Here is a 23340-nt window from a genome sequence, read left to right as displayed (position 1 = left end):
TATATAAAGTTTTCTTTATTTATAATTAAAGTTTATTGTTTTGATCTTATTCAATTTAACATCTCTTAAAATATTGGTACTTAATTTGTTAGCACCTTATATAATCGTCAGTAATATGAACTCGTTTCTCAAATCGATTTGTAAAAAACTGAACTCCGAATCACACTGAATAAAGTTTAGAATCTTATGACACTTTAATATCACAGGTTTCGTTTCTAGGATTGTAGAATCTCTTGTAGCTGTGTGCATCGAGCAGTTCGTAGTCATAATCGCGGTAGTTCAGTAAGTCTTCCAAGCGGTTAACAGCATTGAAGTCCCTGATGTCAGTCAGCACGGGTGCCACGCGAGTAATTCCAGCTTCCTCAGTCAAATTTGCAAAATATTGATCCTGGAACAATTATATATATTAATTTATAAAATAGATAGATAATTAAGCACCAAATAAAGTATAAAAAGCACCGAATTGGGGTTTCTAGCTTCATGTGACGTCAAATACAATGTCAATCATAAGTAGCTGCCTAGCTTTTATAGATAATATAATAATATTAAAATCTTTATTAACTTTACATCTTATTTGACAAATATAACAAATAGGCTAAACAAACACAGAATAAATGAAAATAATACACAAGGTACCCGAACTAGGATAAAATAAAATCCTGTGTTTCAGGTGTGCATAGATGAACCACCCAAGACTCGGAAACAAACACTCGTATTTGGGCATTTCTATCTACCGTTGTACCCTGAGTTTATATCTCTCCGATTTAAAAAAAAATGGTACGTAGACTCAGTCCATGATTCCGAGCTGAAAAAACAGGGTCTCCAGATGTGTGTTGACAAAACGGACACATCCATACAATATTTTGGGGACACATCTGGAGACCCTGTTTTTCCAGCTCGGAATCATGAACAGACTAATCCCAAATTCTGTTAAAATCGGAAAGATAAACTCAGGGTGCAACGGCGGATAGAAATGCTCATTTTTCCATCAGGATACTTAATCACTGAACTTTGTTATCGGTTTTCTTTTAATAAACCCGGGCCGGGCTGAAAATCAGCGCTGGATTTATCTTCAGCATATGCTGAGACCGGTACCTATTGCCAAGATTAGTTTTTAAGTTTTTGTTTTTTTTTCTCTTTTTTTGTAATTTAACTAGCATGGCAATAAAGTTTATTATTATTATTAAACTTTTTTTTAATTCAACTAAATATGTGTCCGACCGTGGATCGTATCCAATACCGATAAAATTTTTGTAGTGTAGCTATCCGGTCGTCTAATCTGACAAAACCCCTCGTTTATCCTCGGGCATAGTCCTTTCCCGCAATCCCAGATCTTAGGTACCTGTAAGTTGTCCAAGAAGTTGACATCAACAATCTTCTTTCCCTTAGACTGCAGTTCATACACGTGCTTGAGCCACGACTTCAGCATGTCTCCTTGCGAGGGGAGCTGGAATTTGCCGGCGATCAACGCTGCTGCATACTCCGCCTGGAAATATTGATTAAATTTTCTCAATACTCTATTCAAGTTTGCGAATTAAATGTAAGGAGAGAACACAGCCGCACTGATTGGCAGATCAATTATGACAAATCATTCAGCGGCTTTAGCAGTCATCATCGTAATCATCATGTCAGCCGTAGGATGTCCACTGTTGGGCCTCCCCATAGACCTCCAGTTGCTTCGATTAGAAGCGACCTGGCCTGGATCCACCGTGAACCCGCTGCTTCAACCAGATTATCCATTAATCTCGTTGGTGGACTACACACTGCGCTTACCGATCCGCGGTCTCCATTCGAGAGCTTTTCGGCCCCAACGTCCATTAGTTCTCTATGCTTACATGGACTGCCCATTGCCACTTCAACGAGCTAATTCGCTTGGTTATGTCGGTGACCCTCATTCTTCTACGTAATAGTATCTCCTTTAGCAGAGTATCCTTATCCATTCACATACGGCTATGTTCTCTCAGTGCTAGCTCGCTAACTTGAGTAGCGTGTTTAATTGTGGGGAACTTTGTCTATCTCAACTTAACGCACGCCTACTTAATGCTTAGAATCTGCCATCACGGCTGAGGAGCGAAAATCACATGAGAATTTCCCGTGGCCTACTACGAATTTGCCCTCGATAGCGAATACAAGGTTGTCTTTGTTGACTTGGGTTCTTGGGTGTGTCTTTAACGGGTGTTGGCTGGGTTTTTGACTTTAGGTGGATGGTGATTGGGATACATTTCATATTAATGATTGGCATGAGTTCAATCATCCAACAATTTTTCTATGGACTTTTTCTAACATGCCGAAACGGCAGAAACTAATTCTAATTACTCTCTCACCTGTACATCTAAAGCCCTGGTAATGATGGGCTTTGGAAGCGCCAGGATCACCATGCTTGGTCGTCGGATGTTGACCATGTACTGATAAACTGGCAACACATATTTGCTGGACACCGTCAACCCACAGCTCTCGTCTAGGAAACTGAAGTCAAAATCGTAACCTGAAATTGAAATGGACAAGTTGAATGAGGAGATCCAATAAAGTTGAGATAATTTGATGACACGTTTGTTAACATGATAGGTATTGACATTGACATAGTGGCGAAGGTTATAGGATACTTTGAGTCCATTCTTGTAACATAAGTATAACTTCATTAACTATTTATTTTAAGAATCTTATACCGGGTGGGCCCTATAACAGGAGCAAAAAATTAAAACACAGGTTCTGCTACTCAAATGAAACTACTTCAGTTCTGCAATTTTCAAAAATTAAGTAATTTTGTCATTATGTTTATTCCAAACAAATTAAATGGTATTTTCTGGTATTTTCAATGTACGGCATCCAATAGCCTAAATGACATCGCCTGTCACGTAACAAAATGACGGATTTCGCAATACATTGCTGGTCCAATTAAACTTGGAATTATAATAAAAATCATAATACAAGTTATTTTCAAGACCATTACCTCTCATATTTCGTAATCTAGAATTATTTTACCGTACAACGGCAAAAACTACTAGATACTGGCAAAATTGTCCTCCGATGGACAGAGCCATATTTTTTTTAAAGAAACAACAACAACAAGTTATTTTCAAAAGTTGTAGAACTAAATTAGCTCAAGATGAAGAGTGAGTGGGAGTGAGTGAGGAAGCTGTGGTTCCATTTTTTGCTCCTGTTACAGGGCCCACCTTTTATGTAGAATAGCTCATTTGCAATTAAAACAAATTAATAAGAAGTTCAAATAAACTACCGGAACATAGCATTAAATTCTCTTTTCAAAAAGAATCAGGCTGTTGGATGTCATCAAAAAGATTACTTAAAAAAAAGTAAGGCACAGGGTTCACAATTTGAGCAAATAAACTCGCTGCCGCAACAATTTCGAAAAAATATGAATTTTTGAGTCAAAGCATAAGGTGACTTTTTTTAAATTGAAATAGATATAATATTTATTCACTTTTCTTAGTCAGGTAAACTTTCATAACTTACTTAAGATATTCGCGGTTAAAAAGTTTCGTCCTGCATAATAAGTCTCTATGTACAGTATGAATGGAATGCAATGTTAGCGACTTGACCACACACTGCGTGTGAGACACACTGGTCTTTCCATATTTGGTGAAGTAGTATTTCATGCGTTATGCAGAATTCAATGTGATTAATGCTGTCGCATTGTGGAGATACGAAGTCATTCTTAATTTGTAAAGCAGGCTACCAAGAGCAATCGAACTCGTTTTCACTCTCCTTGATCCTATGTTTTTGAACAAATGACAATTACCTGTTGCCAAAATAACATCCTCGATCTCTTCATAACTATCATCTTGAAATATCACCCCGGTGCTGGTGAACATTTTTATATCTGGTTTCTTCACGTAGTTCTCGCCAAAGTATGGCTGATTGTACCGAAGGTGGTGACTATGGACCAGACGCGACGTCACATTAGACAAGTGAGTGGCCAGGTCCAGACCTGATGCGCCAGCGCCGACCAAGAGGACCCGTCGATCCCGGAAAACTTCTGGATCTTTGTATTTCTGGGTGTGTATTATGTTTCCTGAAAGCGATAAAGAAGTGAATACGTTAAACGTGAAATGGATCGAGTGTTTTTAGACTGCTATAAAAGAAACCTACGAACAGTAGACTAAAGCCGGTGGAAGGAACGGTCAGTAATAAAAAAAATACCATTTGACGTGATGGCTCCGATCCGAGTCTCTAGGGAATCCGACCCGTTTTAAATAAACTTGACTATATGTAGATAGATCTATAGCCGCATAGCTATCAGTTGACCGCAACTCTGTCTGTCTTCACAATTTCCCATCATACAAAGTGGCCTAGGTATGTTAATTAGCTTTCTGCTAGCGAAAGAATTTTTAGAATCTGTTCAACAGTTTCAGAGGTTACTTCCCTACACTACAGCATAGTTTGTTCGTTGTTGTCTTTTCCTCTTGATTATGTTGTACCTGTAGGTAGATTATTTTCAACAAGTAATTTACCTCTAAAGCTATCCTGTCCTTCAAACTTGGGCACCTTAGGACGGTTATAATGTCCTATGGACACGATCACATAGTCACAGTTCACTGTCTCTGCTGCACCGGTATCAGTCTTGGTATAAGCAATCTCCCATTGCTTATCAGCCCATTTCACTGATGTTACCAGACTTCGGAACTGAAAATCAACGTTTACTTTACATTACATTTACATCTTTGTACCTATACATAAGACTCGAATAACAAAAAGATCATGCATTTCGTAATCTGAGAAATTTTAATAATAGATAAGGTACATCTTGCAATCAATTGTTTTTTTTGTAAAGATCGTGACATAAAATACTTGCATCAGGGCACTAGCATCTTATTTTTATGACTTAGGATGGTAACATCTACTTGCGGATTCTCTAAAAGTTCACTTTCTGTAAATTGTACATTCCCAAATATATATTTTCTAGCCAAGGAAAGTTCACTTTTGAGACAGTGCACCCTCCGAGCAGTGTTTCTTGTAAACAGTGCACTTTTGAGAAACAGCATATTTCAGGAAAGTGTACTTTACTCTCCTCAGCCGTTTTTATGAAGCCAGTATTTTTAGTAGTCTTTCAATTAATCCTGAATGTATCAGGAGATGGTTGGGTAAGTATGCCTGTGCAATTGCAATTCTTATGAGTTACTACGATGTCGCTCTAATGAAGAACAAAGAGCACTTTATGTACCTGAATATACTTCTCCAAGTCGAATTCTCTGGTAAAGTTCTGGAGGTACTTGTAGAAGCAGGGTGCCGACGGATATGAAGGTGTTGAGTCCGGGAAAGTGAAGTTAGAGAACTCCATCGTCTGTCGCGGCGTATTAGTTCTATAAAACAATAGGTTGCTTAATATTTTTAACACAGGCAGGAAACGTAGCTACGCTTAAACGAAGTTTGCTAATGTCGTTCGAAATTCGAAACAAAAGATCGGTTTTCTTTCTCTTTTTCAGCGTAGTGGTTATATTCTCTTTGTTTGAGTTCTCCGACATCGACGATGCATGCAACAATAGACGTGTCGAAGAACAACTATACATGTAGGTACTATATAGTGAGCTTATATGTACAGTCAAGGAAATTAAATCACTACCCAGGGTGGAACTTTGTGCTACCAATGTCATATTTAACATTCCATACATCTGTTATAGAAATATTATGAAAAGTTTCCACCCTGGGACGTTTTCCTTGACTGTACGTGTAGGTGTGTAGGTACCTTAAAATATCCACGCTATTTTTATGTTTCGCTTCTTTTAACATTTCATTGCGTGTCTAGTCTTGTTTAAATTCGTCTTTGAACATCTCTGTTTTCTTGTTAATTGTTTATTTTGTGTGTACTACAAATAGTTATACATAAACAAAACAAACCCACAAAGTTTACCATAGTTTATCATAGAAGTACTCGTATATTCTATGGATTAAATAAACCAGTTACGTCACGGTCTTATTACAGGCAAGTACTATTGTTTATTTATGGATAAACATTAACGTGTCCGATTTAGATTAAGTATCTATGAAAAGTCGTGAGACTGGTCACAGCTAATCGGCCGGTCTCGTTTCCACGCAACCGGTTAGCTAAATTACCTAACATCCGTGATTTCTCCGCGTAATGCACGTACTTAATATTTTAATATTTTGTAATGCAAACTCATTATCCACTTGTATAACTTTAATTTCAAGATTACTCTCATATTCATTCTTATTTTTTAACATCACTGTGCAGTGCACGTAACGTGTTACAAATAATCTTCGCTTCTTCTCAAAGAAATAATGAAATTAATTACTTATTTAAGTATGCTTGGTAGGCTTGTTTTTTATTTAGCTGGTATTGTGTCCCACTACTGGGCCAAAGCCTCCCCTCTTTTCTTCCAGTCGTCTCTATTTTTGGCCAAATCTTGCCAGTCTTACTGGAAACGGTCCAAATCGTCTCGCAATCTCCTTCTAAGTCTGCCTCTGTACCGGTGCCCGTCGCATGGAACCCAATTAGTGATAACTTTGGCCCCGCGATTATTATCCCGCCCAGTCCCATTTTATTTTCCCATTGAGATTCATAAGTTACCCACTTTAAATAAATCGTAATAATATTTCAATATTAAAGTCTGTGTTCCCGAAATGACAACCGCTATAAACTCTGGGGGGCTACTACGAAATTCGAAAATCGAAGTTAGTATTGTATGGTAAGTGTTTATATTATAAGTTTTTTGTACTGATTTGTGGTGTGCAAATAAAGAATATTTGTATTTGTGTTTGTAGTTTGTACCGTCCCTCTCACTCTCGTATTAAATAACCTTAGCATCTCTAAAAATACCGGAATTTTGATTTACCTTCCAGGCCTAAAGGCTCACGCACACGGAATATTTTTTAGACGAAGATGACGCGTGTTTCATGAACGCGTGCTATATCAAATTAATAAAAGTTAAGGGTTAAGTTTCAAAGTGGCTTCACTTTCGTTTGAAGTGCAAGGGCATCGCCATCCGATGGCCCAGGGGGGCAGGGGGGGCCAGTTTTTTTATTTTTTTATTTATTTACTCATTTCTGTGATACAAAAAAAATACAATTAGGTATAAGTACTTCGCCAAACTGCAAAACAGTTTGTTGGCGAATACTGCACTCCTCATTTTGATCATATTAGGTACTTCCAACCACGCTACACTACCACAATTAGCTAACCATTCAAAATTAAACATTAGATGTTTATATGTATTTTCTTCATGAAAGTTGATAGGGAGAACGAGAAAAGTATGAATTGTAGCAAGGTTTCGCCGTACGGGAATGATCGATCAAGCAAGTTAAGTCAAAGACTTTGGTTAGCTTGCTTTACATTTGACAACTTTTTTAGAATCTCTAGGGGGCCAGCTGCCCCTCCCTGCCCCCCTGGCGACGCCCTTGTTGAAGAGCATCGACTGCGCCTAAAAAAATGTTTCTGCAAACGAACCTACGAGCTATATATAAACTATAGTTATAGTAGTAATCCCCATATTTTTATGTCTCATTCATGTGGTGCAATCAATGTATTGATTGTATGACTCCGATGGTAATATAACCTCCATGTGTTCTGCAGCTGATGCAACTGACCTTGTAAGACCCGTTTGTGAAGCGCAACACGTTAATTCACAAACTGGAAATTGCACGCCAATATTGACAATGATGCACCGTCTGCTTTTGGCAAAAAGAGCTGGTGTCTCAAATATTCTTACAAATGAGATTATTGAACCGATTTGTTTATTGACCGTCTTAAGTAAGTATGAGGTGTTACATTTTATTCGTCCTGGCGTTTTCCGTATACCTATTCATTGGTTTATTTCGATTACAATGTTGTTTAAAAGCAAGTAGAGATGAATTTCAATAATATAGGCCCTCCTAGATCAAGTGTATCGCCACTTTAATTTTGACCTTCCAGAAACTGGATGAAGTTAAAATTGAAATGGGACATTATTTTAAGTCATCAGGTACAGTTGAGGGAAAAATATATATACAGCCATAGCTCCAAATGTAATGTATACATACATCGACGTTATGGTTAGTGGCATAAGTGTATAGATAGATATTTTTGACGTCTTGGTAACCGTATGTACATATAGGTAATTTTATGTCCTTGACTGTACACTCTTGATTTATGACTGCGAATTGTTAACGCTACATCATCAATCGCAATTTTAGCCAGATGTTAAAATTAATATTAACTTAATATTGGCTGTGCGCATCCAGACATTTGGCTGAAACTTGGCCGATTTTCTTAACAATGTTTTAAAAAAAAAGGTCCAGAACAAACGTCAATTCTTCGAGTATTTAGGAACGTCTCATGAAAACATCATACCTTGCGCACACAAAGTTGAAAAGAAATATTAATTACTAGCCGTTACCCGCGACTCCGTCCGCGTATAATTCTTTTTTCGCTATCCCGCGGGAACTATACTGTTTTCCGGGATAAAAACTATCCTATGTCCTTCTTCGGGAGTCAATACGAACACTATCTGTCAGTATACCGAATTTCATCTAAATCGGTCCAGTGGTTTAGACGTGATGAAGTAACAAACAAACAGACTTACAAACTTTCGTATTTATAATATTAAGTGCGATGCCGCATTTACAAGCATCTGCCATGTATTACCTTAGCTTCTTATAAACCCCAGTGAAAGGCGGTAATCCATCTTCTTCTATGTCATCTTGGAACCTCCAGTTGCCGCCGAAACCCCTCTGAGCCTCAAAGACCATGAAATCAACTCCATAGTCTTTGAGGTATCGGGCACTGGCAAGTCCACCGTACCCTGCTCCAATCACGCACGCTTTAGGTGATGGCTGAAAAAAAAAACAAAGTTTAGGCATCACGGTATGACCACACCATGTACTCGTACATACATTGCAAGTTGCATTTGACCTACTTGTAACAATCGGGAGGCTTGAAATTTGGTACGGATTCATAGAAGCCTCGGCAAAAAAGCTTGAATGTAGAATGTAGGTATTTATTTTTAACATAAACCTATGGCGTAATAACACGTTAACAGAAGGAAAGACACCAGAACACAGATTTTAGTATTCAAATCTAATGTTTTTTTTATTAACGATTTACATTTAAAATATAAATAATTAAGCTCTTTACATTCACGTCACACTGTCAGCTCGTTGTTTTATTTATAAGCTTGCTAACAAGTCCTTATAGTCGATCGTTAGATAGTGGAAGTGTTTTAACCCACTAAAAAAAAGAACTTCTCGCTTTGTTACCAATTGACCCTTTCAACTCATTTACCTATCAGTAATTTATCGATTACAAACTATGCATTAAAAAGAGGGCATGAATTGCATCTCCAAATAAAATTGCCATTTTACCAAGCTCAAAACACCAGGACCAGGATCAGGTGTCCCAACTGCTCGTTTGCCCACCTATCATATAAAAAAGCTAAGTTTGTAAAAATTTACAAATTAGACCAACGTAAAACAAGTCAAACTTAATGATAAACAGCGAAGGTTGAATTGTCGCTCAGGTTTATTGGCTTTATTAAAATTAAAATGAGATTTAGATATAGAATTTATAGAAAAAATAATATTTGGTTAAGTTTTTCGTCGTCTCTTTTTATTTAAGACCCCCTAATATTACCTTTAGAATGCTATAAGAATGTCATAAACGAAAATCATAATCGTAATTTAAGTAAAAATGCATGTTTACTGTCTAAGTATGTCATGTTCTTTTTTCTCATTTGTACACTCAAGTCTATAATTCTATAGCGTCGGTTTTGTTTACAAATAAGTAAGCTAGGTATTTGTTTATTACACGGGAATTGATTGATCTAACTTGCAGTTGTTTTTTCACTTAAATACAAACGGTTGATAAAAAGGAGTTAGTCTGACAAATTGAACTAATGCTTTACCTACCCTTGATTTAGGTCACGGCGAATAGAACGTTTTCCGCTCTCTCGAACCCTTTACCAAAGTAATACTAAACGTAACTCATGATTCAAAATTCTGCAGTCTATACTAAAGGGTCATTGAACAAATTATTAACTACTGTCAAATGAGGGCTATCGCGTATGAATTCGCCACTAGAGGCGCTAGTGTAGCGTGAGGTCTCCGAAATGTCAAATCTCATAGTTTTTGAGTGAGCTACGCGGGTTTATTTATAATTAGAATAATTTTGTGAATATTTTGCAATATCTGAAATTAATTATGGCAAATGTGCGTTCCGGGGCAATGAATGTCTGTGTTTTGAGACAGTTTTGTCTTTCGGAAACCTTTGTCCTCCCTTTTTTCCGAACAAAACGGGGGCTATGCAACACTGTGGCATGCTCGATATTTTTATGGTACGGTTTTAAGGTGTATTAAATATGATTTTAATCTAAACTTTGTTTTCACGCCCGTAATAACAGACTTTGAAATCCATACTTAAAAACCTCACGCAACAGTGCGCCATCTAGTGAGATAAAAAACGATAGCCCTCATTGCTACTCTACTTGTTCGTTAATAATATAAAAAAGAAGAAAAATCCACGCGAGGCTTATCATTTTCCGTAACATATACTTACGCCACGTTGCAAATGATGGAATACTCATAAAATAAGGTACTGTTACCGCTCATCGTCGAAGGGATTGAACGAATGAATGAATTAATAAATAAATATCATGGGACACTGGACACCAATTGACCTAGTCCCAAACTAAGCAAAGTTTGTACTATGGGCACTAGGCAACGGATAAACAAACTTATATAGATTAATACATACTTAAATACATATTTATTATTATTATTAAACATCCAAGACCCGAGAACAAACATTCGTATTAATCATACAAATATATGCCCCTGCCGGGATTCGAACCCGGGACCTCAAGCTTCGTAGCCAAGTTCTCTAACCACTTCGTCTTCCAATGAAATGATTTTCATAGCTCTATAATAATAATTATAAAAAACAAGGCGTGGTGGCCTAGTGTTTGACCGTTTGACTTACCGCCTCTCAAGCAGATAATCGTGGGTTCGAACCCCAAATCGCACCTCAGAGTTCTTCGAAATTCATGTGCAAAAATAACATTTGGAATTTACCACGAGCTTTACGATGAAGGAAAACATCGTGAGGAAACATGGACAACAGCGAAGTAATTCAAGGGTGTGTGTGAAGTGAGTAGGTAGGTCTAAGTTCCCAATCCGCACTGGGCCCGCGTGGGTACTACGGCCCAAGCCTTCTCATTCTGAGAGGAGGCCTGTGCCCAGCAGTGGGACGTTTATAGGCTGTGATAATAATATATAATATGAAGGGAGTTGACATTTCAGGTCTTAGCATAAGATGCAGGTACCATCAGCCAAATATGTGGTCTACCGCCCTCAAGTTGATAATCGTTTGAATGTCACAAAACAATAATGCCAATAGACGCTGTCAACTTGAAAGTTCGACTTTAGCGACATATTCATTTGATAGGAAGTTGTTTAAAAATTGATAGACCACTTATTTGGCTGATAGTACCTTGTAAAAACGTTGAATGGTTGCTTATATGCAACGCAGCCCGCATGATGTAAGGTGAAAATCGAAAACGTCCGTGACACACTGTATACGAGTGATTATCTAATGTTACGTGGTAAGACCTGACACAAAGATCATCCGCTTAAAAGTCTCTAGCCTGTACTGTACACCGTATCATACCATGACCGTAACGTACCAGGCACGGACTGTAACGCGACACGGACTACAACATGTCAACGGCGTGTCATACCTATGAAGTGTATCGGCGCCGTTTTTGACGCTACGTGCACGCGACAGCGACGGTTGGTTAAGAATCGTGCTATAGTAGACAGTCTCATACTTTTATCACACTTGCTCGTAAACAGTGTCGTAACATGAAGGCTACCTTGGTTGCAACCCCAATAAAACCCTCGACCTTAATGTGCTTGTCTTGAAACCCGTGGTCGGTAAGTGAGTCATTGCGCGTACTAATTTTCTTGTCATGAAGCCAAGGTCGGTAAATGAGTCCGTGCCCGTACTGACTGCATGGCGCGCTGCTGCGCATGGTGCAGCAGCAGGACCACATGCACACGCGGCTCAGGCACATGCTGAGGGAGGGGAGGGCGGCGCTGCCAAGAGCGCAGCCTAAGGTATCGCCAATATTTGGAACAATTATATTTTTTCTTTTAGAAATATAAAACTTTACTCGCAAATTTGATGAAACCATTGTATGTCGCACGGGCGGTACTAGAATTACGAACATCGACTCATTAAAGCCCTCAGTCTTCGACTTCGGGCTTCTAATAGACTCTCGTTCGTAATTCCTTATTTACCGCCCTTAAGACACAATGTACTATTTCAATACAAAGCACATATTTTTGCCTGACACGTACCTATTACGGTCATAGTATGATACAGCCTAGAGACCTTAAATGTTATAACGAACGGGTGATTAAACTATGAAATCGATGATACCTCATTCAAACCACAACTAAATTGATCTCAAGCAAAGTATCTTTGGAAATTGTTGGAGAAACAGGAAAATCCTTTGTATAGGTGTTATATCTTCTCTAATGGAATACCTGACGTCAGCGGTTACCGCGTAGCATCCGTTACTTAAACTTAGAAAGTCATTACGAAAGGTGAGACCATGTCTCTTAATTCATTAAGCCATTACTTCATTACACATGCGAAGCATGTATGGCTGTATGCTCTTACCTTCCTTACTAGTAGTACTTCAGTAGTGTTTTCTGAAGAGGATTATTTACAGTCAAGAAGTAAAACTAAGGGGCTGTTTCACCATCCATTGATTAGCGTTAACCGACGGTTAAATGTGATGCCGTCTCCGTCTATTCGAACAAAACAAATAGAGACGGCATCACACCTAACCGCCAGTTAACGCTAATCAATGGATGGTGAAACAGCCCTTTAGAGTTGAAAAAAATTAAAAGTAATGAAAGCAAGTCCCAATTAAAGTGACGTAGGGTATCGTACTATTTATAAATAATATAGATACACGTAAACCAAACTGTACTACTTATAGGATATCTCAGGGTTTCTTCTGGATATTTACCTTGTTGTTCCTATTTTGGACTAGACATTTTATTATGTCATTGCATGACGCTCGCTAGGTTCTAAGAATTGTGTCGCCTTTGTGAGTGTGTTTTTGTCATATAACGTATAGTCACAGACATTTATTATTGGTGTGGTCGAGCAGATAATAAACCTGTATAATGACTTAGACTCCTTTTTTTAGGGTTCCCTAGTCAACTATTTATAGTTTCGCCATGTCTGTCCGTCTGTCTGTCCGTCCGCGGCTAAGCTCGAGAGACCGTTAGTCACGCCGACAAAATGGTAAAATAAAAAATAACAAAAGGGTGATAGTAAGTATATCAAATTTACATTTAAGAGTAAAAAGCAGCCTAAGGTATAAAATATACCTAAACTTGGAAGATTTCGTATTCAATACGAAATCCTTAGAAAAATATTAATTGTTTTTTTTATTTTTTACTAATATTATAATTACGAAAATGTGTGTTTGTGTGTTTGTATGTCTTTCATGACGAAACGGAGCGATGGATCGACGTGATTTTTGGCATAGAGATAGTTTATGGGTTTATGGGCCAGAGAGTGACATAGGCTAAGCTACTTTACAGCGCGCGACGCGATAACCGAATTCCACGCGGGCGAAGCCGCCGGCAAAAGCTAGTAAGATAATATTTAGTATTGATGATTGTATCTACTTCGTTGGTACACAAAAACACAGCTATTTGAGTATTTATTTTAAGAAAACAATTTAAACAAAGCCATGCGCAACGGCAAAAAATAGCAGTGTTCTATAAATTATACAGTCATGATTGAGCTGTTTTTTATTGTATAGCTATACAATACAATGAGGGACTTTTTATTGAACACCATAATAGTAAGCGATACCTACACAAAACAGGTAGGTACATAGAGAAAAAATTAAATATCTTACTACTATTGCTACCTATTTTATAAGCTTTAATTTACGGCAATAAGTTCACGAGTTTAATGGTTATTTTGTAGTTCAGTACCTCTACATATTACGGGCAAGTGTAGTAGCGCTTAACATACCTACTTTTAGATTATTTTTAAGATACTTATTAGAAACACAAACTTATTAGAGACTCTTATGATGGTGTTTCAATAACCGGTCTATATTTTACCGGTCGGTATTTTAACAAAATGTAGATGTTTATTATTTAAGGCATGTTTATTATAAAGATTGCATGCTACAAACAATATTTGTATGACTTTATAAGTTTAAATGTTTGAAACTAGAATAAGTGTAACATCATAATTGTACCTACAACATTTAATGCAAATTCTGAATATTTTGAATTTGTTAAAAAAAACATACAATCCTTTTTTTAGGTCGGTTAAAAAAAGACTTTTCGCCTAAAAAGCCAAGATCAGAAAACTCTTAGATTTTCGTTATAATAGGTACCTATAACTCAATATGGTCCTTATGGCGTGCCTCTTGGAGAGCCTCAGAGTCACGCAACGAGCTATGGAGAGAGCTATGCTTGGAGTTTCTTTGCGCGATAGAATCCGGAATATGGAAATTCGTGGACGAACTAAAGTCACCGACATAGCAGTAAAAATATGCAAGTTAAAGCTGCAATGGGCGGACCACATCGCTCGAAAAACAAATAACCGTTGGGGGAGAAAAGTTCTCGAGCGGCGACCGCGAACCGTAAGTCGGAAGACGAGGCGTTGGCAGCCTCCCACTATGTGGACTGACGACATCGTGAGAATTGCGGGCAACCGGTGGATGCAAGTGGCGAGTTGTCGTTTATTGTGGCGTTTTAAGGGGGATGATGATGATAACTCCACGAGTCATATATCTGCGTCTTAGATCATAAACTGAAGTATAAGATAGTTTTAATTTGGTATAGATTTGAATTTATACAATGACCATGCCGGCAAAGTCCCGTACGTAGTAGTAAGTAGAATAAAATGTTGTTGAAAATGTTTTTTATAGCATCCTGGGAGATACGAAAAAAAAACGAAAACTTGAGAATTTATATATCATGTAAAGCATACCTACATAGCTGCGATCAACTACGTAGGCTTTATACGCTAACATACTGTTGTTGATGTTGTTGTTGTTTTTGTTATTGTTGTAACAAATCAAAATATATTGCTACGAAACACTAAACAAATTTGACCGTTTTTTTTATTTTAATATTTGATTGAACGTAACCGAAACAGCCATTTGCTTTTAAAAACTGATCACAATTATTGCATCTTACCCTTACCATAATAATAAATTATTGGGTTTTGAAAGAAGATATATTATTTTATGAACAAAATTAGCCATGCAGAAACGATTCCAGTCTGACCACAATGTGAATTGCAGTCAAGGACTACGGGTAATCACCAGGTTGATGGGCAACCATATTCCCAGTAAAGTGTAAAGTCGAATTTATTTTTGCAAAAAGACGGTTCAGTAGTTTAGTTAAGAAATTTTTAAGTATTTTTTGCTGTGTATACTTACATGTGCAAAACTCACTAAAGCATGGTAGCCTATTGACAAATGAAAACCATGGTACGACCCTATGATATAAGAAAAAATCATTCGTTCTTTCAACAAAAATACACTCAGCGTCACAAAATCTAGCCACATACAAAATTACCTATTACTGCATACATTTAGTGTCAGATTTTTTGCTGCTCTGAATTTCAATGAAATGCAACTAATTTTTAGTAAAACTAAACAAGAGTAAAGAAACTATAAAAGTTTGTTTATATTATTAAAGAATCACAAATAACAAGCATCATACAAATTACACTATTCATATTCTTCTGTTAGAATCGTTTATGCTAAATACAAGTTGACTAACATGACAGTCTACTAGGTTTGAGTCTGTCTTTAGCCATGATTTGTTTTTTTTTGTAGGTAACACGTTACAAGTTGCTAATGATAGTAAATTTATTTCAGGCAACTTGGCCCATACAATAAATACCTTACAGACTAACATACATATAATCAATAATATTTAAAACTAGCTGTTGCCCGCGGCTTCGCCCCCGTTCGTTGTAATTTTTGTTTCATAAAAACCTCTTGTTAATAACAAACGTAACAAAAAAAGAATTAGCGAAATCGGTCCAGCCGTTCCTGAGTTTTCCGCTTAGCAACACATTTTACGATTCAATTTTATTTATATAGACTAGTTAGGTGAGAAAACGACGTGACCCCGTTGAGTGACAAAAGTCATTTTAATTTCTATCTTTTTGTGTTTCTTCCAAATTCAAATGGATTAAAGCAATTAGTGAGTCCAGCAGCAACCAATTTTTCAATTATACGTAATATTATATAGTGAAATATATTTGTATTACGGCACTGTTAAACATGCTCGTTAGTAGCAAGAGAGCATGCTACTATCGAGCAAATGCTGCCTAGTAGTAGTGATGTAACGAATGTCATTTTTGAACGAAGTGCGTTCCGTTTGTATTTTGATCCGAGAACTACCGAGTTTATACAAACGCATAGCAAAGTAAATAAATAAATAATATCAAATGACTAAGTGAAGACTAATATGTTTGTGTGTTTACGAGATTGTTTTTTTTTATGAAAACCATAAGAAATGAATTTATTTTGATTTTATTAACCTACTATTATCTAATAATTGTATTTTATTCTGATATTCATATTCGCAAAACATTCGCAGAAATTATGCGAATGCGAATGCGAATGCGAATATTCGTTACATCACTACCTAGTAGCATGTGTGAACAGAACATGCAGTAGCAATGCAATGCATGCTTATTTAGTGGCATGCTCGAGACGTGGGTGGAAGGGGGAAAGGTAACAAGCAAGAGTAAACACGTTTGCTTCAGTCCAGTTCATGAGCATGCTCATTAGTAGCATGATCATAAGCATGCTTTAGTAACGAGCATGTGTAACAGTGCCTTTAGTTAAGTCTAAGTTCCCAATCCGAACTGGGCCCACGTGGGAACTACGGCCCAAGCTCTTTCATTCTGAGATGAACCGCGTGCCCAGCAGTGGGACGTATGCAGGCTGGGATGATGAGTTATTTCTAGGTGTAAACTTATGTAAGCTTTCTGTGCATAGTAATTCGGAACCCTAAAATATTCACATGGTTCTCGCAATATTAATGTCAGTAATCACTTGTCCGTGACACGTCTGCCTCATGGCTACCATGCATTGTTATAAAGTAATTTTTAAACAGCTATTAAATCATAAATGTATTCGATCTTGAATTTAAAATTGTGTAATTTATACCTGTTGTAATATTTTTGGGCGGCAATTCTCGTTTGACATATTAGGGATGGGACACGGTACGACTTGCTAGAGAAGTTGGGATTCAATTTGTCGCACAGTGCGTCCTACTCTAACACAGTTTTAAGAATAAAGAGTTTGTATAAGTACAGAAGATTTATAAAAAAGTAGTCAAGTTCCGAAAACTGTCGCTAATATATGAAACATATGATACTACTGACTGACCTTACTACGCGCCACCGCTCTGCTCGCGCGACTGCCCGACGAAACTAACATTTCGAGCTAAACTCGATTTAAGACGTGAGTTATCCGTTACAATATCATTTAATATGAGTGAGTCTCACGGTAGTTTCAAGCATCAATTAATTTAAAAAAATGAATGAGTTTTCTTTACCGCCAAATTACGATAGTCCGGTTCGGTTACAGGTTATCGATAAAAAAAGTTTCAAGCGTTTCTAAAATTTCCATCCATTCCCCATTTAGAAACTTCACACATACCATAGCATTGCTTTGTAGATTCAAGCACGTTTTCTCCAAATTTTTTCCTTCGCCGAAAATTTACTATTCGAAATGTAATTTTCCACGTAAATTCTGAAGCCCGGATTCGAACCCACGATCTTCTGCTCGAGATGCCATAGATCAAACCATTAGGGTGATAGCTTTTTACCAAGCGTTAACCATTTCAAGTATTGAAACAATTACTATTTATGTACCTTACTTACTACTTCCATCCAACTTATTGTTACCAAGTTATGATAGAGCAGATCAAACTGATGCTACTCTGTTTCTGCTCTACCATCCCTTAATTTTTATCCAACCTCTTTGATACAGAGATGAGCTACCTAAACGTTATGAGAGGGAGCCACTAGTGCTTTTGCGTCGTGTCGTCAAAACACAATGCAACGCACGCATCCCTTTCCAAGCAAAAAAATTACATGCGGTGCTAGCTTAGCTTCTGAGAGAAAAAGCAGTCATTGAGAAACCTAAACTTCAAAGCTCAATATCTCAAAAACGGCTGAACCGATTTTGTTGAAATATGTCTAAGAACCATTGCTAAAAAACCAGATTTTAAATAAAAAAAACCGCATTCAAATCGGTCTACCCGTTTAAGAGCTACGGTGCCACAGACAGACAGACACACATAGCGGTCAAACTTATAACACTCCTCTTTTTGCGTCGGTGGTTAACAAACATGCTACAGCCACATGTGCTATAAAAATTTCCATCTCCATCGTTACAAATGAGCACAATCTCTGCTTGATCATGTTTACAATAACTTTGATGCGCATCTAAGTGCGAAAACAATTAAGCTAGTTTTTTAATGGTCGTGATTCAACTAACTCGCATGTAATTAGCTTCTACTGTACTACTACAGTAATATTCTTTTGATGATTTACGATGCTTAAATATACCTACGATGTTTTTGTGGAAACAATATATAGCTAGATAAAACATACGTTATTTTGAAGCTGACTCTGATGTATATAGTCACCAGCACCTACATCTGACACATCAAAACGTGCATAAATATCTGATACGGATACGACTCTATTTCTAGGGCCAGTAGGACGTGTCAGCTATTTTGACCCGCTTAGCTGTGGCAGATATTAATGCAGTTAACTGACCCAAGTACTACTACTACTATTAGTAGTATTACTACTACTGCTACTACTACTACACTACTACTACTACTACTACTACTACTACTACTACTACTACTACTACACTACTACTACTAGGTACTGCGTAGTACCTATATGACGACCGAACAGCGCAACGGGAAACCGAAATATATTCACGAGTTCTAGCAGAACTATAATTTGTACCATATCACGAAAAGGCTGCAAAGTTACAGTATAGATACTTAACTGGGTCATTATTCCAGCGTGTATTTCATTTGATACACATGGGCAAATTTGTTGACATGGTAGGTAGAAAATTCTGTTACAGTTTTCAGGTTAAAATCTAGTAAGTAAAAGTACAGGACGTTTAAAAAATAATCGAAAATTTCATCAAATTCTACAGCCCTTCATAACAAAATGTGACCACGAAAATTGTGGCGGTTGAAACGCTCGAACACAACTATGTAATTTAATAAATACGGCTTTGACAGTTGGTTGCAACACACTTCCCGTTTTGCCGCCATTCTCATCAACATTCCCCGTGGCAACTTATTCTAGGTCCTTGGATTTATTATGAGCTTATTTACATTGGTTTTGTATTTTATGCATAGAGTTGGTTTGTATAAAATAGAAGGGCCATAACGGTACCTAATATCTTACCTATGTATATTTTATGTCTGTTTGAACACTTTTCGATACCAATAAGTACTTATAGCTGACAATGAATTCATCTTATTTAATTTGCCTTTTACTTAGGTTCCATTATTTTAAGAAAGTTTTAAGTAGTACTTTTACTACTTAGAATATAGCATAGAGCACAGAAAATGTCAACAATTATTCAATAAAACGTAAAACAGTGAATACACCGATACCCGCGAAATATTTAAAATAACTAACTAATTCTATGCCTAAGCAAAAAAGTACAGCAAAGACTGAGGTAGAGTTACTAATCAAATTCTATTTAATAGTTTTACGGTTTGCTCTATCTGAACAATTGACGACAGAGATCGGTCCTGGGTTACTTTTCTGGGTAATTGATTTTCAAAGTGTAAGTACCATAAATATAATTAGTAGAAGAAGTGAAAGCATGTAATTAAAAAGCGCAACAAACAAAACAATAGGCCAATTGTTTTATGAAACCGTTTAAACTATCCATCCGCTTGTCGCGAGGAATTAGTGTAGTTAAAAATAATAGATAACTCAAACCTACGACGAAATGTTCAAGAAAAATGCTTGAAATTATAGTTTACATATTTTGTTTAATAGGTAGGTACTTTTTGTTCAGTGGATACTCGTAGTTTGTTTGTGAGAATGACACGTTTTGCAATTTGCATTGAAATCAAAATTAAATATTAAAATGTATAATAAAGGAAGTTATAATAATGTATTTACAGCCGTTAAATTAAAATTCTGAATGTACCATTTGGCATAGTTTTCATTTTACAAGCTAAATTAGTTTAGTGTAACCTGTCCCGATGTCTGTCTGTCGGTAATTAAATCTTGCAAGTTAAATTTTAAAAAACTTCTAGTGGATGCGTACACTCGAAATATTCCCCTTATGGATAATCATTGACACTAATTTTTGGATTGAAAAATGTAATAATACCCATGCAAAGAGTGAGAAACGGGACCCTGTTATTAAATTTTCGCTGTACCTATGTATGTCCGTACGTCCGTTTGTCACCACCTCTAACTTAAAAAAAATTGTAGATAAAATTAGCCATTGCCGTCTTTTCGTGCTCATTCATTACAATATTAAGTTATTGTTCTTTTAAATTTTAACAATCGTTTTCGTTGTTTTTGTTACAAAGTTTCGTAAATTTGAAATCATATTTGAACTTAACTGAGCCAAAAATATCTATATTAATTTATTTGCCCATGTTTCATGAAAATATTTATTTCTTGTTTGTATTATACACATGGTAAGTTGTAATAGATTTTGTATTATCGAACAATAGCAACATAAAAGAATATTTTTCATAATTCGTCACACATAGGTACCTATTTTATTATTATAATCCAATTTTCATGGAACAAATTTGCTGAATCAAAATCAGTTCGTTCACCATATAAATATATAAAAAATGTAACATAAAAGTGTCTGTTACAATTCAAATAACCTACCAAAGCCAGGCCATCCGTCGTTTCCAGAATTAAGTTAACGAAACATAGAACAGTCACAAGAAGAATGAAACGAGCCATTTTTCACTAATTATTATAAAACACTTGAAAAACGCATTTATTACAACGCGTGCGCTGCTTTACGCGCGATCAACAAAACAAAACACTGCTGGGGTCTGCCGTCACTAAACAAGTGACGGTGGTGGGATGGACCTTGACCATCGGTTAAATTAACAATCTATATATCTGCAATTAAATACACCACACCAGGTACTGCTGTGGTCTAGAGCGAGCCTAAAACTCATCAACGAAAACGATTAGTGATGCCAAGAACTCTTATTAAGATACACATGCTTGTAAAAATACGAGTTTTGTCCGGTTAACTGTACTTACTATTTATTTTGATTTCAGTCAATTATCCTTTTTAACTCTCGAATAAGAACTAAAACGGACGAATAAAGATTTTTCCCAAAAAATATTTTCATTCTGCCTATTACCTACATAGACTGTACGACGTTGTTACGTTGAGAACTTGTGATGAATGCAAAAAACTAACGTATCCCTTTTTTGCTTCTTCTTGCAGAGTCATGGTGTGTACACGAAGTAAATAGATGCGGAAATTCCAGAGTATCTTTGTACTTACATGGAATTGATTGTATTTTTGCTGTAGGTATCACCTACCTACATAAATAACATGATAAGTGATGAATAGCTAGGTATATAACTTCATGCAACTAGGGCGTTTAAACAAAGAAAGTCTCATGGCAAAACTCAGAATTAAGGACAATTCAATATGCGAATGCGGTATGGGTGAAGGAACTTTAGAGTTAGTCCACATATTCTTGGAATGTCCAAAATATCTGTTCCTATAGGTAGGTAAATGACCTATTACCCCGTAACATCAGTAGATCTTGTTAACGTAAATTTCCTTTTAACAATGGTTTTCTCCCCCTTTTGTAGTATACTATACCACTACCATGAGTTTACAGTGACCGTACTCGATAGCGACGGCGTAAATTATAAATTATTTGTATGGAGCGCCTCTATAAATAATTTACGCCGTCGCTATCGAGTACGGTCACTGTAAACTCGCGGTAGTGGTATTAGACTCATTTTATCTAAAAAAAACATCAAATTATAATTCAAATCCGATTTCTTTTACTCCCCCCCCCCCCTTCTTTTTTGGTATATGACCCTGCAATCCCTTAGTTAAAAGAAAAAGTATTCCGTAGTTTAAACTGTGTCTAACTAGAAGTAAAGTAGTGGGTTGTTCAGTGGTGGCAAGTGGTTATTTTTTGTTTTAGATTGGTTGTGGCTGGTATTTTACCGAACAAGGACAGCTCTACCGTACTCGACCTAAAGTCGACTGGCAGTGTCTTATCCAACCTCGACATTGGCGGAATCATGGCATCGTTCGATGGGGCCATTATAATCCCAAAAATTGAATTGAATTGAAAGAAAGTCTCAGATCTTAGGTAGGTATTATACGAGTACCTATTTGACGCACGAGGTAGCACGAGTAGACGGAAATAAATATGAGATCAGTGGGTTTCTCTACAACCGCCCAGAGTTTACTCAAGATTACTTCTTCCTTGGACAAGCAAAAGTTGTATACTACCTCTAATATAGCGCGTGGTAAATCTCGTCGTTACTGATTATGTAGATACGTCATAAGTATGACTTAACGACAGAGACGTGACGTGCATAAACCGCAAATTTTAATAATACTGAAGGTTACCAGTCCTCGGATTTGGGTTGGTCGGTCGTACCTACCCAGTTAAGCCTAGAGGTAAATAAGTACGTCCGAACTTTTGTTAAGGATATAAAACCAGTTCTATAATTGTCTTGGTCTTTATTAAAGACGCATTCGCATTTCCTTAGAATTAGGTACAATACGCAACAGCAATATTATTGCTGAATAAGTATATACTATAAAATGGCCATTGAATCGTCAAGTACGTTACCCCATAGAGGCTAACTTTAAATCTTTTTCTTCCCCAGAAAATCGCTTCTAAATCTAAAATAGATTAATAGTGCAGTGTAACACGAGAATGTATTTAGACACGTTGGCCTTTAACAACCCGAAACCAGTCAATTAGGTACCGAGAAGAATTAACTTTCAGCTTATCTTTTTCCCGCTCTTATTTACGACTTATTTTCGCTCTGACCGTGACGAAACATCCACAATACGAGATACTTACTGAATACAACTGATCACCCCAATAAAAACTTAAAAAACAAACCTGCTAAGTTTAACGAACTGCATAATTTCTAAGTAAATTCTAGACTACGGTTAAAGTTATTAAGTTATAATATTACTTACTGAATCAAAATAAAGTTGTGAAAACTTCGAAGTAATGTCAAACACCAAGAACAGAAACCCATACTTGTTAACCATCACGAATTTGTTAGATGCG

At 36.8% G+C, this 23340-nt stretch overlaps 1 protein-coding gene across 2 annotated transcripts; it reads right to left on the bottom strand.

The window, feature by feature from the left end:
• On the bottom strand, nucleotides 1–23336 carry LOC141432693 (senecionine N-oxygenase-like). Of its 2 annotated transcripts, none has more exons than XM_074094407.1 (8): nucleotides 23247–23336; nucleotides 8597–8784; nucleotides 5180–5318; nucleotides 4470–4641; nucleotides 3758–4030; nucleotides 2325–2485; nucleotides 1343–1486; nucleotides 1–388 (listed from the first exon to the last, which is right to left on the bottom strand). In XM_074094407.1, exons 1-8 carry the CDS (start codon nucleotides 23319–23321, stop codon nucleotides 185–187), a joined length of 1356 nt encoding a protein of 451 aa, XP_073950508.1. In that variant the 5' UTR covers nucleotides 23322–23336; the 3' UTR covers nucleotides 1–184. The 2 variants fall into 2 exon arrangements, with proteins under 2 accessions (XP_073950508.1, XP_073950507.1); XM_074094406.1 differs by lacking the exon at nucleotides 23247–23336 and adding an exon at nucleotides 20927–21166.
• Nucleotides 23337–23340: the final 4 nt, after the last annotated feature.

The sequence above is a fragment of the Choristoneura fumiferana genome, chromosome 11 (assembly GCF_025370935.1).
Source record: "Choristoneura fumiferana chromosome 11, NRCan_CFum_1, whole genome shotgun sequence".
NCBI lineage: Eukaryota > Metazoa > Arthropoda > Insecta > Lepidoptera > Tortricidae > Choristoneura > Choristoneura fumiferana.
Note: the sequence above shows the minus strand (reverse complement) of the source record. Positions and strands in the feature narration are given on the sequence as shown.

Coding starts and splice junctions, on each gene's coding strand:
- LOC141432693 (XM_074094406.1), bottom strand. CDS start 21,004: ATGGCTCGTTTCATTCTTCTTGTGACTGTTCTATGTTTCGTTAACTTA. Junction 4,031..4,469: donor AGGACAGGATAGCTTTAGAG/GTAAATTACTTG, acceptor TATCGCTTTCAG/GAAACATAATACACACCCAG. Junction 1,487..2,324: donor CCAGGGCTTTAGATGTACAG/GTGAGAGAGTAA, acceptor CAATATTTCCAG/GCGGAGTATGCAGCAGCGTT.